The sequence below is a fragment of the Aquarana catesbeiana genome, linkage group LG02 (assembly GCF_042186555.1).
Source record: "Aquarana catesbeiana isolate 2022-GZ linkage group LG02, ASM4218655v1, whole genome shotgun sequence".
NCBI classification, from domain to species: Eukaryota; Metazoa; Chordata; class Amphibia; order Anura; family Ranidae; genus Aquarana; species Aquarana catesbeiana.
Genome location: NC_133325.1, coordinates 768,777,275 through 768,796,130, shown reverse-complemented (window position 1 = coordinate 768,796,130; position 18,856 = coordinate 768,777,275). Strand labels below are relative to the sequence as shown.

General features: G+C 44.6%; 1 protein-coding gene and 1 long non-coding RNA gene across 2 annotated transcripts in view; one reads left to right on the top strand and one right to left on the bottom strand.

The window, feature by feature from the left end:
• Positions 1-18,856, top strand: part of TMPRSS3 (transmembrane serine protease 3) — a 95,891-nt gene that overhangs the window by 33,014 nt on the left and 44,021 nt on the right. Inside the window, exons 6-8 of the mRNA XM_073618066.1 lie at positions 825-868; positions 3,517-3,688; positions 7,293-7,465. Of these exons, the coding sequence (XP_073474167.1) occupies positions 825-868; positions 3,517-3,688; positions 7,293-7,465 (389 nt within the window). The remainder of the gene's footprint in view (positions 1-824; positions 869-3,516; positions 3,689-7,292; positions 7,466-18,856) is intronic.
• The window catches only part of LOC141129325 (uncharacterized), a 38,718-nt gene that overhangs the window by 5,146 nt on the left and 14,716 nt on the right, over positions 1-18,856 (bottom strand). The window contains exon 2 of the long non-coding RNA XR_012241808.1: positions 534-605. This is a non-coding gene — a long non-coding RNA (uncharacterized lncRNA). The remainder of the gene's footprint in view (positions 1-533; positions 606-18,856) is intronic.

Sequence of the window (18,856 nt, the reverse complement as noted above, 5' to 3'; positions counted from 1 at the left end):
CCAATCAATATACGCTTATTACGATTTTTTTTTACCAAAAATATGTAGAGGAATACATATCGGCCTAAACTGAGAAAAAATTAAAAAATTTGCTTTTTAAAAAAAAAAAAAGGGGGATATTTATTATAGCAAAAAGTACAAAATATTGTGTTTTTTTCAAAATTGTCACTCTTTTTTTGTTTATAGCGCAATAAATAAAAACCGCAGAGGTGATCAAATACCACCAAAAGAAAGCTCTATTTGTGGGAAAAAAAGGACGTCAATTTTGTTTGACTACAGCGTCGCACGACTGGGCAATTGTCAGTTAAAGCGACGCAGAGCCGAATCGCAAAAAATGGCCTGGTCATTCAGCAGCCAAATCTTCCGGGGCTGAAGTGGTTAAACATCACATGGATGTCCAGCAACAGTAACAGGTTCAGAGCTTGGGGGCAAATCTTATCAATTCCAGGGGTGTTGAAGCAGTTACAGCCACATGTATTAATATGTATAGTGGAACCCCTTTAATGAACAGGAATAAGGTTAGTAGGACTTACCTGCCTCCTTATTGCTCTTTCCCCAGTCTCCATGCTCTGACCTCCCGCCAGTTTGGAAACCTGTGCCACCATCTAAAATAAAAAAATAATCAGCAGCCGACTTTTTTCTTCTCTGCTGGCCCACCGATAATGTTTGCGTCCCATCTTGAGCATGCGCTGTAACATCACAGATCTTTCTATAAAAGCAAGGCTCTTTATTTATTTTTACAGTGTAATGTGGTATAGTGCATATGCGAGTTGAGGAGCAAACATCATGCTCCTGATATCACTATTCTTTTTTTTTTCTTCCAGAGAATACTGCTCTACGGGTTATGTTACCACCATAAAATGTATTGGTGAGTACCTGATTATTGCAAATTAATTTGAGATTCAGAACCTGCTGATAAAACAAATAAACAAAATCAATCAGGGAGACGTCTGCACTTCATCTGTCACATGACCCTCAAAGCAGAGTGACACCACTTTCTCTGCTACAGTTACGGAAAACAGTGTTGTCACATCCCTGCCCACAGTCTGCTGATTGGGCAAGGAAGGAGCAGCAGTACACTGATAGGTCATCAACTCTGCCCTCTTTACTTTCTCTCAACACATGTGCATGTAGTAGAGTCTTATTGGCTCCTAGTACTGCCCCTCCCACTCTGGTTCTGCTTGGCCAGTCATAAGTGGCTAAAGCATTCCCTGTGCAGCTGCAGGCGGGGATTGCCTTGGTTGCTTATTACTGACCAAGGACAGCTTCCAGCTTCAGAATAGGAGCCACGCATGCCTGAGCTTTTCCATGGAATCAGACTTGCTTCCCTCTATAGCCATTTTCTTTCCTTAGCATTGCACAATTACAGTGGGGAAAATAATTATTTAATACCCTGCAGATGTTGTAAGTTTGCCCACTTACAAAGAAATGAAGGGTCTATCATTTTTATCATAGGTGTATTTTAAATCATAGAGACGTAATATATCAACTAAGAATCCAAAAAAAAAAAAAACATATGATACAAATGTTATAAATTGAGTTGCAGTTCAGTAAAATAAGTATTTGATCCCCAAAGAAAACATGACTTAGTACTTGGTGGAGAAACCCTTTTTGGCAAGCACATAGGTGAGATGTTTCTTGTAGTTGGTGACCAGGTTTGCACACATCTCAGGAGGGATTTTGGTCCACTCTTCTTTACAGATCTTCTCTAAATTCTTATGCCGCGTACACACGAGCGGACTTTACGGCAGACTTTGCCCGGCGGACGGGATTTCTTCGGACAATTCGATCGTGTGTGGGCTCCAGCGGACTTTGTTTGCTCAAAAGTTGGACGGACTTAGATTTGAAACATGTTTTAAATCTATCCGTCGAACTCGAGTCCGGTCGAAAAGTCCGCCGTCTGTATGCTAGTTCGACGGACAAAAAGCTAGGGCAGCTATTGGCTACTGGCTATGAACTTCCTTGTTTTAGTCCGGTCGTACGTCATCGCGTACGAATTCGACAGACTTTGGTGGATTGTGTGTAGGCAAGTCCGTTCATTCAGAAAGTCCGTCGTAAAGTACGTTGAAAAGTCCGCCGGGCAAAGTCTGCCGTGAAGTCCGACCGTGTGTACGCGGCATTACTGTTTCTTGGCTGTCACTTGACAACTCGAAGTTTCAGCTACCTTCATACATTTTTAATAGGATTAAGGTGTGGAGACTGCCTAGGCCACTCCATGACCTTAATGTGCTTCTTCTTGGCAGTATTTTTTGTGTCATTGTCATGCTGGAAGACCCATCCACGACCCATCTTTAGTGTTCTGGCTGAGGGAAGAAGGTTCCCATCCAAGATTTTACAATACATGTCCCCGTCCATTGGCCCCCCAATGCGGCAAAGCCGGCCTGTACCTTAAGCAGAGAAACAACCCCAAAGCATAATGTTTCCACCTCTATGCTTGACCTTAGGGATGGTGTTCTTATTGTCATAGTCAGCATTTTTCTTCTTCCAAACACGGCGAGTCGAGTTAATGCCAAAGAGCTTAATTTTGATTTGGAGAAGGATTGGGAGAAAGTGCTGTGGTCAGATGAGACCAAAATTGAGCTCTTGGATATTAACTTGACTCGCCGTGTTTGGAGGAAGAAAAATGCTGAATGCGACCCTAAGAACACCATCCACACAGTGAAATATGGAGGTGAAAACATTATGTTTTGGGGCTTTTTCTCTGCTAAAGGTACAGGCCAACCTTTCAGCATTGAGGGGTTAATGGACAGACCATGTATTTTAAATCTTGGATAAGAACCTTCTCAGCCAGAACACTGAAGATGGGTCATGGATGGGTCTTCCAGCATGACAATGACCCAAAACATAACACCAAGGCAACAAAGGAGTGGCTCAAGAAGAAGCACATTAAGGTCATGGAGTGGCCTAGCTAGTCTCCACACCTTAATCCTATAGAAAATTCATGGAGGGAGCTGAAAATTCAAGCGACAACCAAGAAACCTTAAGGATTTATAGAAGATCTGTAATGAAGAGTAGATAAAAATCCCTCCTGAGATGTGTGTAAACCTGGTAACCAACTACAAGAAATGTCTGACCTCTGTGCTTGCCAACAAGGGTTTCTCCACCAAGTACTAATGTTTTGCTTGGGGATCAAATACTTATTTTACTCACGGAACTGCAACTCAATTTATAACATTTGTATTGTGTGTTTTTTCTGGATTTTTGGTTGATATTCTGTCTCTATCATTTAAAATACACCTATGATAAAAAATGATAGACCTTTCATTTCTTTGTAAGTGGGCAAACATATAAAATCTGCAGGGGATTAAATCATTATTTCCCCCACTGTATATCTTGGTACAAGAACATGCGTTGAGTTCCAGGCAGTAGACAGTGGGATTGCACCTGTAGTACTGAGCGATGCACAGGGGTGGGTATATTAATTATTCAACATAGAGATACAGACATGTTTTATTATGCCCTCTATGCTCTGTATGGGACATTGATAATGATGTGATTCTGTGTTCTTCCCCATAGTCTGCGGTAACCGGCCCAGCTACACTTCCTCGGCCCGTATAGTGGGTGGAAACATCTCAGCAGAGGGACAATGGCCCTGGCAGGCTAGTCTGACCTTCCAAGGAATCCACCTGTGTGGAGGCTCCCTGATCAGCGCACAATGGATCGTCACTGCTGCTCACTGTGTGTATGAGTAAGTGTACAGTGTGTACAAGAGACCCCTCTGAATTAGGGAATGACTTATAGGGGGGGAATAAATTCTCCTGGGCATGCAAATACTTACTACACCATACGCAGTATTTACATATTAAGTTACACAGGTCAGGTTCACAGGTCTGGATGCCCACGTTAGGGTACACAGAACAGGATCCATATTTCTAGATTCAGAGGTCAGAGTATACAAGTCAGGATCCACAATTCTGGATCCAGAGGTCAGTGTTCACAGGTCAGGGTACACAGTCATGGATTTAGAGGTCAGGGTACACAGTCATGGATTTAGAGGTCAGGGTACACAGTCATGGATTTAGAGGTCAGGGTACACAGTCATGGATTTAGAGGTCAGGGTACACAGTCCTGGATTTAGAGGTCAGGGTACACAGTCATGGATTTAGAGGTCAGGGTACACAGTCCTGGATTCAAAGGTCAGGGTACACAGTCATGGATTTAGAGGTCAGGGTACACAGTCCCGGGTTCAGAGGTCAGGGTACACAGTCCTGGATTTAGAGGTCAGGGTACACAGTCCCAGATTCAGAGGTCAGGGGGGTACACAGTCCTGGATTCAGAGGTCAGGGTACACAGTCCTGGATTCAAAGGTCAGGGTACACAGTCCTGGATTCAGAGGTCAGGGTACACAGTCCTGGGTTCAGAGGTCAGGGTACACAGTCCTGGGTTCAGAGGTCAGGGTACACAGTCCTGGATTAAAAGGTGAGGGTACACAGTCCTGGGTTCAGAGGTCAAGGTACACAGTCCTGGGTTCAGAGGTCAGGGGGGTACACAGTCCTGGATTTAGAGGTCAGGGTACACAGTCCTGGATTCAAAGGTCAGGGTACACAGTCCTGGATTCAGAGGTCAGGGTACACAGTCCTGGGTTCAGAGGTCAGGGTACACAGTCCTGGGTTCAGAGGTCAGGGTACACAGTCCTGGATTAAAAGGTCAGGGTACACATTCCTGGATTCAGAGGTCAGGGTACACATTTGCTGGATTCAGAGGTCAGGGTACACATTCCTGGATTCAGAGGTCAGGGTACACAGTCCCGGGTTCAGAGGTCAAGGTACACAGTCCCGGGTTCAGAGGTCAGGGTACACATTCCTGGATTCAGAGGTCAGGGTACACAGTCCTGGATTCAGAGGTCAGGGTACACAGTCCTGGATTCAGAGGTCAGGGTACACAGTCCTGGATTCAGAGGTCAGGGTACACAGTCCTGGATTCAGAGGTCAGGGTACACAGTCCTGGATTCAGAGGTCAGGGTACACATTCCTGGATTCAGAGGTCAGGGTACACAGTCCTGGGTTCAGAGGTCAGGGTACACATTCCTGGATTCAGAGGTCAGGGTACACATTCCTGGATTCAGAGGTCAGGGTACACAGTCCTGGATTCAGAAGTCAGGGTACGCAGTCCCGGGTACAGAGGTCAAGGTACACAGTCCTGGGTTCAGAGGTCAGGGTACACAGTCCCGGGTTCAGAGGTCAGGGTACACAGTCCTGGGTTCAGAGGTCAGGGTACACAGTCCTGGGTTCAGAGGTCAGGGTAAATAGTCCCAGATTCAGAGGTCAGGTGGTTACACAGTCCCGGATTCAGAGGTCAGGGGGGTACACAGTCCCAGATTCAGAGGTCAGGGGGGTACACAGCCCCGGATTCAGAGGTCAGGGTACATAGTCCCAGATTCCGAGGTCAGGGGGTACAAAGGTTTGGATAGAAAGATCCGGCTACCTGGAGTTTTACAGGAGGCAGCAAGAAGTCTTGCGTAGTCTCAGTGCCCTCAGTGGTCTTCTATACAGGTCTGAGCAGGACCACCTCCTTGCCTTTTTTCACAAAACATACTCTGCTCTGGGGGGGTTCAGACCCCCCCTGACCCCCCTCCTTATCTACGTCTCTGACTGTGTACCTGGAAGTGTTAGAGGCACATTGGTGGTGTTTAGTACATCAAGGAAGAGTGAATTTGGTCCTACAGGAAACTCACATGGAGAAGAAAATGGCCTCACCAGTCCCTTCCATAGACGTTCTATCTTTAGCTTAGCATTTCCTAGACAGCATTAGCAGCTGATTGATGTTATTTGTTGCCGGATTTACTCTTCAAACAACAAGTATAACAAGGCAGACCCATCAATTTACTAAGATCAGCACACACTTCAATGTCAGCTGCAACTTCTTAAGGGAAAATACCATTTTCTTTACATGAAATGTGTGCTTTAAAGGCCAAGCAATGAAATAATCCTTTACTAGTAAAATGTTAAAGCTTATGTGAGTTCTCCGCACGGTAGAGTTTGCCATGAAAGATAATCCTCTGATGACATTTCAATTAAAACGTCCAGGATTATTATTATTTTTAGACTTCTAAATGCAGTGTGTGGAGCGAGAGCGGAAGTATGGGGAAGAGAGAGGTGAACAAAGTCCAGAGAAACCAAGCGGGTGAGGGGCTTGGAGGGAGGATTATGGCAGCTAGCGGTAAAAAGAATGGAAGATGAAGGAGGAGGAGGAGGAGAGGATAGACACTCCATGTATACCGGTATTAAAACTAGCACAGGCAGAAACATGAGACACATACATATTTTTTTGCAATGTGTATTATTTACAATACATAGATATGCTTTTCTTAGTGATGTCACCGGTCTCTAGTGAATGGATAGGCTGCATTCTCAGTGATGTCACTGGTCTCTAGTGAATGGATAGGCTGCATTCTCAGTGATGTCACTGGTCTCTAGTGAATGGATAGGCTGCATTCTCAGTGATGTCAGCAGTCTCTAGTGAATGGATAGGCTGCATTCTCAGTGATGTCACTTCTCTCTAGTGAATGGATAGGCTACATTCTCAGTGATGTCACTGGTTTCTAGTGAATGGATAGGCTGCATTCTCAGTGATGTCACTGGTCTCTAGTGAATGGATAGGCTGCATTCTCAGTGATGTCACCAGTCTTTAGTGAATGGATAGGCTGCATTCTCAGTGATGTCACTGGTCTCTAGTGAATGGATAGGCTGCATTCTCAGTGATTTTTTGATATTTGAATTTGATTAGAAAACTTCTCGAATTTGATTCAAAATTTGTCCAAAATTTTGATTTGATATTTCGGATTTGTTAAAATTTGTTACTATGGTAATTCGGGAAATTTGGATACATCCGAATTTCCGAATAAAATTAAAAATCTGTCGGAATTTCAACTCGGAAACAAAATGAACCTCACATGTCTAACAAGAATTTCAGGTCCACCCAGTAATATGGAGACCTCCTCCTAGGGAAGTGCTCCTCAGGCATTCTATGGTCTGTAAGCTCCTGCTCTATTGCTATTGGAAAGGTGCCTTGCTGACAGACATTACCTTTCTGCTTGACGATGGGTGTAACCTGCAACATATGTGGTGCCATTTCTTATTTCTGTGATCCATTTCTACAAACGAAGGAACAACCTGTGTTGACTCCAGATTGTCAGGTAAACTGGTTAAGTCCCACCCACAGCTGCCTTTCAATAATTGGATAGGCAGCCTTGTTGGTGATATCAGTGAATGGATAGGATAGATTTTATGGCTGTTTCTGGTTTAGATTAAATGAAGTAATACGGTCTCTGTTTTGTTTTTTTATCTCTACAGTTTGTATTTCCCAGAATCATGGAACGTACAGGTGGGACTGATCAATCAACCTTCAGAACCTCCAAATAACTCGGTTATGGTGGAAAAGATCATCTATCACAGAAAGTACAAGTCCAGCACAATGTCCAATGATATCGCCCTGATTAAACTGGCAACGCCATTTACATTTAATGGTAAGAATCAGAATCTTTGTGTCCAATGTGTAAAAGCATAGACTGCAGAAAATACACATCGGTTTCCTTTAGGTTATAATCAGAAATGGTACAGATAAATCTGGCATTTGAAAACTGCATTGGTGGTTGAGATGTTACTTTTACTTACACCCTTAAAGCATATGTGTGTATCTACCCTACTGTATCGTCTATATAGCATTGAAAGATAACTTCAGCAGCTGTTTATTAGTTTATTAAAGTCAATCAAATGTGTGTGTGTGTATATATATATATATATATATATATATATATATATATATACAGTATCTCACAAAAGTAAGTACACCCCTCACATTTTTGTAAATATTTTATTCTATCTTTTCATGTGACAACACTGAAGAAATGACACTTGGCTACAATGTAAAGTAGTGAGTGTACAGCTTGTATAACAGTGTAAATTTGCTGTCCCCTCAAAATAACTCAACACACAGCCATTAATGTCTAAACCACTGGCAACAAAAGTGAGTACACCCCTAAGTGAAAATGTCCACATTGGGCCCAGTTAGCCATTTTCCCTCCCCTGTGTCTTGTGACTCGTTAGTGTTACAAGGTCTCAGGTGTGAATGGGGAGCAGGTGTGTTAAATTGGGTGTTATCGCTCTCACTTTCTCATTCTGGTCACTGGAAGTTCAACATGGCACCTCATGGCAAAGAACTCTCTGAGGATCTGAAAAAAAAAATTGTTGCTCTACATAAAGATGGCCTAGGCTATAAGAAGATTTCCAAGACCCTGAAACTGAGCTGCAGCACGGTGGCCAAGACCATACAGCGGTTTAACAGGACAGGTTCCACTCAGAACAGGCCTCACCATGGTCGACCAAAGAAGTTGAGTGCACGTGCTCAGCGTCATATCCAGAGGTTGTCTTTGGGAAATAGACGTATGAGTGCTGCCAGCATTTCTGCAGAGGTTGTAGGGGTGGGGGGGGTCAGCCTGTCAGTGCTCAGACCATACGCCGCACACTGCATCAAATTGGTCTGCATGGCTGTCGCCCCAGATCTAAAGATGATGCACAAGAAAGTCCGCAAACAGTTTGCTGAAGACAAGCAGACTAAGGACATGGATTACTGGAACCATTTCCTGTGGTCTGATGAGACCAAGATAAACTTATTAGGTTCAGTTGGTGTCAAGCGTGTGTGGCGGCAACCAGGTGAGGAGTACAAAGACAAGTGTGTCTTGTCTACAGTCAAGCATGGTGGTGGGAGTGTCATGGTCTGGGGCTGCATGAGTGCTGCCGGCACTGGGGAGCTACAGATCATTGAGGGAACCATGAATGCCAACATGTACTGTGACATACTGAAGCAGAGCATGATCCCCTCCCTTCAGAGACTGGGCCGCAGGGCAGTATTCCAACATAACGACCCCAAACACACCTCCAAGACGACCACTGCCTTACTAAAGAAGCTGAGGGTAAAGGTGATGGACTGGCCAAGCATGTCTCCAGACCTAAACCCTATTGAGCATCTGTGGGGCATCGTCAAATGGAAGGTGGAGGAGCGCAAGGTCTCTAACATCCACCAGCTCTGTGATGTCATCATGGAGGAGTGGAAGAGGAATCCAGTGTCAACCTGTGAAGCTCTGGTGACCTCCATGCCTAAGAGGGTTAAGGCAGTGCTGGAAAATAATGATGGCCACACAAAATAATATTGACACTTTGGGCCCAATTTGGACATTTTCACTTAGGGGTGTACTCACTTTTGTTGCCAGCGGTTTAGACATTAATGGCTGTGTGTTGAGTTATTTTGAGGGGACAGCAAATTTACACTGTTATACAAGCTGTACACTCACTACTTTACATTGTAGCAAAGTGTCATTTCTTCAGTGTTGTCACATGAAAAGATAGAATAAAATATTTACAAAAATGTGAGGGGTGTACTTACTTTTGTGATATACTGTATATATATAAATGGAATGGGATTAGTAATACAAATAATACATATAAAGAAAAAAAATCATAATATACAGTACGTTTTTTTTTTTTTTTTTCATTTACGTGCCATTGTGTTTCAAAAGCCGAATCCATATAACATACAAGTTATGGATGTAAGTGATAATAATGTTCACCTGGCAATGCAGTTATCCTCTGCAAAGGCTGTTTTGGGATGCCTAGCACTGATGACAAATATCGCCATCTTGTGGGCACTTTGTGTAGTGCAATTTATCAGCCAGTTCCAACAACCTGCTAGGAAATATGTTTCATTTACTTAAACTGCAATCATATTTTAAGTCATAGACTATCATGTGTGCTCTGATGTGTTAAATGTATTGGTTTAAGTGTTGCTGAGTAGTTCTGAGCTACCACTGGTCAGTAAAGGCAACCCAGCCCACCGGTAGCCAATGTGAGCGGTGTCACACCGCCATTGTCTGGTCTCAGTCAAAGTAAAGTAAGACGATTTCCAGGTCAGCCGAAACCAAGCCGTTTGTCAGCACTGGTGGTCTTGAAGCTGTTCTGCTGAGCTGGTAAATCTCACAATCAGCTGCGTTTCTTTGCATGTAAGATAACTTTATAAATCCCAAATAAACTTGCAGTTTAAATCAAATAAAAACCTTTCAGGTGCATCCATAAAAGAGGTGTTTAAACTCATACCATTGGTTTTGTTTGGAAAGCAGCCACAGCCTGAGTAGTAAAGCCTGTCTCCTGTCTGTATGCTGCAGAAACGGACCTTTACTATTTGTGTGGAAGCAGCGGCCTCTCTGCACAGAACTGACACACACCCCTGCTGATTCAGAACTAGGGCTCTCCAATCAGAAGGCTGTGGCTACTTTTTACCGGAAACAAAATGTATTTAAATCGAAAGTTCAATTGGGCTTTATGTTATCTTACAAACTCTAGAATGCATCACAAATGTGTCCCTGCGGAGTTGTTTCACCTGCCAAAAGTATTTCAATTAGTGTCCATCCAGTCCTGAGATTTACACAGACTCACCATGAAGCAGAGACTGGTTGATGACATCTACTGCACTTAAACTATAAGCCTGGTCACCTACATCCCCCCAGCCTGTCATTGCACAATGATGTAGCAGCACACTAATGAGCTCATCACCTCTGTTCTCTCTCCTCCTATCAGCATATTCCTTGTCAGCACAGGTGCACAACACTCAGCTGATTGGCTACTAGTTCTGCCCCTCTCCCAGTTTGAGCTCTATTGTAAAGGGCATTAAAAGCTGATAAAAAGTTTATTCAGGTACTTACCCTAGTTGCATAAAAGAAAAAAAAAAAAGCATTTAATTATTTTTTATAATTCTCAACTGCATTTATTGGCATTTTGCTGTATCTGCCTAGAGTTTACCTTTAAGGCAACCTGGTCATAACAGCCAGGAAAATAGCATTTTCATCATTCTCGAGTCGTTCAGCAATAGCTGGCCATTTATTTTCCTTAGGAAGTATTTACCTTAAAGCAGATATACAAAATAACACCAATGGATGCAAATTTGTGTTTAAGATATATTTTTAAACTTAATTTTAAATACAACTAGTGTAAATCCCTAAATTTAACTTTGTTTCAGTATTTTGTACTCCCCTGAACAGCAGCACTCAGACTGGGGGTGGGAGGTGCAGCATTTGGGGCAAATCAGAAGTGCTGCCTGCATATGTGCTGAAAAGAAACATCCTACTAGAAGAAAACAAAAAGATGACCTCATCAGTCTGCTGCTTCATAGGCTTTGTATGATTTACAGTATAAACAATATATATATATATATATATACAGTATCTCACAAAAGTGAGTACACCCCTCACATTTTTGTAAATATTTTATTCTATCTTTTCATGTGACAACACAGAAGAAATGACACTTTGCTACAATGTAAAGTAGTGAGTGTACAGCTTGTATAACAGTGTAAATTTGCTGTCCCCTCAAAATAACTCAACACACAGCCATTAATGTCTAAACCGCTGGCAACAAAAGTGAGTACACCCCTAAGTGAAAATGTCCAAATTGGGCCCAAAGTGTTAATATTTTGTGTGGCCACCATTATTTTCCAGCACTGCCTTAACCCTCTTGGGCATGGAGATCACCAGAGCTTCACAGATTGCCACTGGAGTCCTCTTCCACTCCTCCATGATGACATCACAGAGCTGGTGGATGTTAGAGACCTTGTGCTCCTCCACCTTCCATTTGAGGATGTCCCACAGATGATCAATAGGGTTTAGGTCTGGAGATATGCTTGGCCAGTCCATCACCTTTACCCTCAGCTTCTTTAGCAAGGCAGTGGTCGTCTTGGAGGTGTGTTTGGGGTCGTTATCATGTTGGAATACTGCCCTGCGGCCCAGTCTCCGAAGAGAGGGGATCATGCTCTGCTTCAGTATGTCACAGTACATGTTGGCATTCATGGTTCCCTCAATGAACTGTAGCTCCCCAGTGCCGGCAGCCCCAGACCATGACACTCCCACCACCATGCTTGACTGTAGACAAGACACACTTGTCTTTGTACTCCTCACCTGGTTGCCGCCACACACGCCTGACACCATCCGAACCAAATAAGTTTATTTTGGTCTCATCAGACCACAGGATATGGTTCCAGTAATCCATGTCCTTAGTCTGCTTGTCATCAGCAAACTGCGGGCTTTCTTGTGCATCATCTTTAGAAGAGGCTTCCTTCTGGGACGACAGACATGCAGATCAATTTAATGCAGTGTGCGGCGTATGGTCTGAGCACTGACAGGCTGACCCCCCACCCCTTCAACCTCTGCAGCAATGCTGGCAACACTCATACGTCTATTTCCCAAAGACAACCTCTGAATATGACGCTGAGCACGTGCACTCTTTGGTTCACCATGGCGAGGCCTGTTCTGAGTGGAACCTGTCCTGTTAAACCGCTGTATGGTCTTGGCCACCGTGCTGCAGCCAGAGGCGGCTCTAGGCTTTGTGAGGCCTTAGGCAAACCTTAGACATGAGTCCCCACTCACTCCCATAACAGAAAAAGTTATTCAAGCGATAGAAATTACTGCAGAAAAGACTGCAGACATGATACAGGTGATGGTCAGAGACAGCAGACATAATACAAGAGATGGTCAAAGACTACAGACATGATACAAGTGATGGTCAGTGGCTGTAGACATGATACAAGAGATGGTCAGAGACTGCAGACATGATACAAGAGATGGATAGTGACTGTGTGGACATAATACAAGAGATGGAAGGAAGCACCTACATGGTTAACAGAGGACGGAATTAAAATTAGACTTGAGAAACTTAACATTAATAAATCACCGGGACCAGATGGCTTGCATCCGAGGGTACTTAGGGAACTCAGTCAAGTGATTGCCAGACCGTTGTTCCTAATTTTTACAGATAGTCTACTGACTGGAATGGTACCAGCTGATTGGAGAAAAGCCAATGTAGCACCTATATTTAAAAAGGGCCCAAAATACATCCCTGGGAATTACAGACCAGTTAGCCTAACATCGATAGTATGTAAACTCTTGGAGGGGATGATAAGGGACTATATACAGGATTTTAGTAATACGTACGATATCATTAGCAGTAATCAGCATGGATTCATGAAGAATCGTTCTTGCCAAACCAATCTATTAACCTTCTATGAGGAGGTGAGTTGCCATCTAGATAAAGGAAGGCCTGTAGACGTGGTGTATCTGGATTTTGCAAAAGCATTTGACACAGTTCCCCATAAACGTTTACTGTACAAAATAAGGTCTGTTGGCATGGACCATAGGGTGAGTACATGGATTGAAAACTGGCTACAAGGGCGAGTTCAGAGGGTGGTGATAAATGGGGAGTACTCAGAATGGTCAGGGGTGGGTAGTGGGGTGCCCCAGGGTTCTGTGCTGGGACCAATCCTATTTAATTTGTTCATAAACGATCTGGAGGATGGGATAAACAGTTCAATCTCTGTATTTGCAGACGATACTAAGCTAAGCAGGGCAATAACTTCTCCGCAGGACGTGGAAACCTTGCAAAAAGACCTGAACAAATTAATGGGGTGGGCGACTACATGGCAAATGAGGTTCAATGTAGAAAAATGTAAAATAATGCATTTGGGTGGCAAAAATATGAATGCATTCTATACGCTGGGGGGAGAACCTCTGGGGGAATCTAGGATGGAAAAGGACCTGGGGGTCCTAGTGGATGATAGGCTCAGCAATGGCAGGCAATGCCAAGCTGCTGCTAACAAAGCAAACAGAATATTGGCATGCATTAAAAGGGGGATCAACTCCAGAGATAAAACGATAATTCTCCCGCTCTACAAGACTCTGGTCCGGCCGCACCTAGAGTATGCGGTCCAGTTCTGGGCACCAGTCCTCAGGAAGGATGTACTGGAAATGGAGCGAGTTCAAAGAAGGGCAACAAAGCTAATAAAGGGTCTGGAGGATCTTAGTTATGAGGAAAGGTTGCGAGCACTGAACTTATTCTCTCTGGAGAGGAGACGCTTGAGAGGGGATATGATTTCAATTTACAAATACCGGACTGGTGACCCCTCAATAGGGATAAAACTTTTTCGCAGAAGAGAGTTTACCAAGACTCGTGGCCACTCATTAAAATTAGAAGAAAAGAGGTTTAATCTTAAACTACGTAGAGGGTTCTTTACTGTAAGAGCGGCAAGGATGTGGAATTCCCTTCCACAGGCGGTGGTCTCAGCGGGGAGCATTGATAGCTTCAAGAAACTATTAGATAAGCACCTGAATGACCACAACATACAGGGATATACAATGCAATACTGACACATAATCACACACATAGGTTGGACTTGATGGACTTGTGTCTTTTTTCAACCTCACCTACTATGTAACTATGTAACTATGTAACTATATGGATAGTGACTGTGTGGACATGATACAAGAGAATGTCTTATTATGGTAATGACAAGCAAACTCTCACCTTGCTAACAGGGTAACACCACATTACTGCAGCAGCCACCAAACACTAGAGCTACAGACGATCCTGCCACAGATAGGTTGCAGACAGATGATCCCTTTATACACTCCTCCATCCCCTACTACAAGCAGGGGAAGCTGACATATTCGCTTTAAGCGCCCTGCAGTGCATTCTGGGAGGTGTAGTCTCTGCAGAGCACAGGCACTGGAGAGCCAAGTCTAGTGTGTGGTGTGGAGAACTACAACTCCTGCCATGCGATGTGATGCCGGGTTTGGGTGAAGCCTAGGACACCAGTAGAGTCTGCTATTGCCTGCAGCTGATAACATGTTTTCCGTGTGAGGGGGGGGGGGTGTTACAACTGGCTGGAACCTCCATGGCTTTACCCCAGTGTGTGCCAGCCCACTCACCCTGCCAACCTGGGGACACCCAGGGCCATCTTTATTGATTGGACCCTGGGCAAACATTTTCCTGGGCCCCCCACCCCAGCAATTTTGCTCTCCACCCCAACATCCCAAAAAACAAACACGCACATAGAATTATCTAAAAAAACTACTTTAATAATGTAAACATAAAGATCTGGTTCACAGTCACACTCACTGATTGCTTCGGGCTCACTGATTGCTAGAGGTTACTGCACATCATCATCTCTCACTGATTGGTTGCTAGAAGTTGCTGCACAATAATACCGCTCAATGATTGGTTGCTAGAGGTTACTGCACATAATTTCCGCTTACCCATTGGTTGCTAGAGGTTACTGCACATCATTACTGCTCACTGATTGGTTGCTAGAGGATAATGCACAACATTACTGCTCACTGATTGGTTGCTAGAGGTTACCGCACAGTATTACTGTTCACTGGTTGCTAGAGGTTACTGCACATTATTACTGCTCACTGATTGGTTGCTATAGGTTACAGCTTATCATTATCACTCACTGATTGGTTGCTAGAGGTTACTGCACATAATTACTGCTCACTGATTGTTTGCTAGGGGTTACAGCACATCATTACCTCTCACTGGGTGGCAGAACAGTATTGTGGTGTGTGTTGCAACTGTTGGGGTACAGTTGGTTGGATGACAGGATGCAGTTTAGGGTGATGGTGGCAGCATTGGGGTGAGAGGCTGAGATCATATCTCCCCTATAATGATAGGAGGTAGGGTGATAGGATGCCAGAGGTGGGGTACATGAGGGATGTGGATGATAATGACAGGAGGCAGGGTGGTAGAATGCCAGAGGTGGGGTACAGGGGGAAGATGATGACAGGGGGTGGGGTGGTAGGATGTCAGCAGATGGGGAACAGGGGGATGAAGATCAGGATGATGATGATGGGGATAGGATGGTTGGATGCTAGAGGTGGGGCACAGGGGGATGATGGGGATGTTGATGACAGGGGGCGGGGTGGTAGGATGTCAGAGGTGGGGTATGAAGATGATGATTATTATAGTAGATGAGGTGGTAGGAAGCTGGCAGAGGGGTACAGGGGGTGAAGATGACAGGGGGTGGGGTGGAAGGAAGCTAGCAGAGGGGTACCATGGGAGGTTGAAGATGACAGGGGGTGGGGTGATAGGATGTCAGAGGTGGGGTACAAGCAGGGATGGGGGAAAGGGGGAGAAATTGCGCTCGGTGTTTTATTTAAAAAGTGAAAAAAGAAGTATGAAAAACGTGAAGTAAATCCTGCCGCTAAAACACAATAACCCCAATACAAGGGCACACAAACTAAACAATATATACAACAGTGTAGCGCTGGACTAATAAAAATACGCATATAATAATATATGCGAAAGAGCCAAGATCCCAATATTTATAAGTGAATGTGAAAAAAACATGTACCACTTAATCTCCAACAATTAAGTGTCTAAATACGTGTAATTAGATCAAATGCACCAATATGTATCCAAAACGAAAATTAATATATAATAAACTTAAAATATATCATATAAGTCTGATGTGGATAATTAAAATTACATCGACATGTGATAAGAAACTTATTTCAATTATATATTATTAATTGATCCTTCGTGCTTAGTGATCACAATGAAAGTGAAAAATTAAAGTGAATAATTATAATAAAAGTCCCAGTAAATAATGAACCAAAAGTCCCAAACGTGACAACACTCCAACACAAAATCCGGTTCGATATTCCACCACAGCTGTTGCCCACCACCAAAGGACAAATTGGAGGCTTACCGGACAGCCTGCGACCGCCCTTATTCAGGGGGGTCAAAACAGGCTCTGTAGAGATGTACAAATCCAGATGGTGTCCTCACCCATGCTTTCCCGATGTTCTCCAGATATTCCTATGGGAAGCCAAGGGGGGCCTCCAGACAGAGTGTAGCAAGTGTTTCCCTCCGGATGCAATAGGGATTGAATCAAAAATGCCCCAAAAAGGGCATCCAATCGATTGGATTTTAAACGGCGGCGGAGTTTTTTGTTTCATTTCTCCCTGCCAGAAGTTTTATTTGTTTTCATGCCTTTTAAATAAACCAGTGAGATTGTCCTACACTATCGGAGCTCTCTCTTTTCCTTTTTGGGGCATTTTTGATTCAATCCCTATTGCATCCGGAGGGAAACACTTGCTACACTCTGTCTGGAGGCCCCCCTTGGCTTCCCATAGGAATATCTGGAGAACATCGGGAAAGCATGGGTGAGGACACCATCTGGATTTGTACATCTCTACAGAGCCTGTTTTGACCCCCCTGAATAAGGGCGGTCGCAGGCTGTCCGGTAAGCCTCCAATTTGTCCTTTGGTGGTGGGCAACAGCTGCGGTGGAATATCGAACCGGATTTTGTGTTGGAGTGTTGTCACGTTTGGGACTTTTGGTTCATTGTTTACTGGGACTTTTATTATAATTATTCACTTTAATTTTTCACTTTCATTGTGATCACTAAGCACGAAGGATCAATTAATAATATATAATTGAAATAAGTTTCTTATCACATGTCGATGTAATTTTAATTATCCACATCAGACTTATATGATATATTTTAAGTTTATTATATATTAATTTTCGTTTTGGATACATATTGGTGCATTTGATCTAATTACACGTATTTAGACACTTAATTGTTGGAGATTAAGTGGTACATGTTTTTTTCACATTCACTTATAAATATTGGGATCTTGGCTCTTTCGCATATATTATTATATGCGTATTTTTATTAGTCCAGCGCTACACTGTTGTATATATTGTACAGGCAGGGATGGACTGGCCATCGGGACTACCGGGAGATTCCCGGTGGGCCGATGGCTCAGTGTGGGCCAGTTTCTGCTGCATCTGCGGTGCGCGACGATCTACCTGTCAACCGCCGACAGCTGTCGCCTGACGGGTAGATCGTAAGCCAGTATGCAGAGTAGCGCAGGAAGCGTGTGTAGTAAGTTCTCTCTCTCATGTCACGCAGCGCTGTTCACTCCCCGGCGGCCCCTCCTCTCTTCTCGTCTATCCCCATTGGCTTGTAAGATCATCTGGGATAGACGAGAAGAGAGGAGGGGCCGCCGGGGAGCGAACAGCGCTGCGTGACATGAGAGAGAGAACTTACTACACACGCTTCCTGCGCTACTCTGCATACTGGCTAGTAAGATGCTGGTGATGTGTCCCTGATGTGCCCTATAATGTGCCCTGATCATGTGCCCCCTGAGGTGCCCCATGCCCTAATGTGGCCTGTGCCCTGATGTGCCATGTGCCCTGATGTGCTATGTGCCCTGATGTGCCCTGTGCCCTAATGTGCCATGTGCCCTGATGTGCCCTGATGTGCTATGTGCCCCGATGAGCCCCATAATGTGCCATGTGCCATAATGTGCCCTGACATGCCATGTGCCCTGACGTGCCCCGTGCCCTGACGTGCCATGTGCCCTGACGTGCCATGTGCCCTTACGTGCTCCGTGCCCTGATGTGCCATGTGCCCTGGCGTGCCATGTGCCCTGATGTGCCCCGTGCCCTGATGTGCCCCATGCCCTGATGTGCCATAATGTGCCCTGATGTGCCATAATGTGCCCTGATGTGCCATGTGCCCTGATGTGCCCCATAATGTGTCATGTGCCCTAATGTGCCATAATATGCCCCGTGCCCTGATGTGCTATGTGCCCTGATGTGCCCCATAATGTGCCATGTGCCCTGATGTGCCCCGTGCCCTGATGTGCCATGTGCCCTGATGTGCCCCATAATGTGCCATGTGCCCTAATGTGCCATAATATGCCCCGTGCCCTGATGTGCTATGTGCCCTGATGTGCCCCATAATGTGCCATGTGCCCTGATGTGCCCCGTGCCCTGATGTGCTATATGCCCTGATGTGCTATGTGCCCCGATGTGCCTCATAATGTGCCATGTGCCCTGATGTGCCATAATGTGCCCTGATGTGCCCCGTGCCCTGATGTGCTATGTACCCTGATGTGCCCCGTGCCCTGATGTGCCATGTGCTCCATAATGTGCCATGTGCCCTGATGTGCCATAATGTGCACTGATGTGCTATGTGCCCTGATGTGCCCCATGCCCTGATGTGCTATATGCCCTGATGTGCTGTG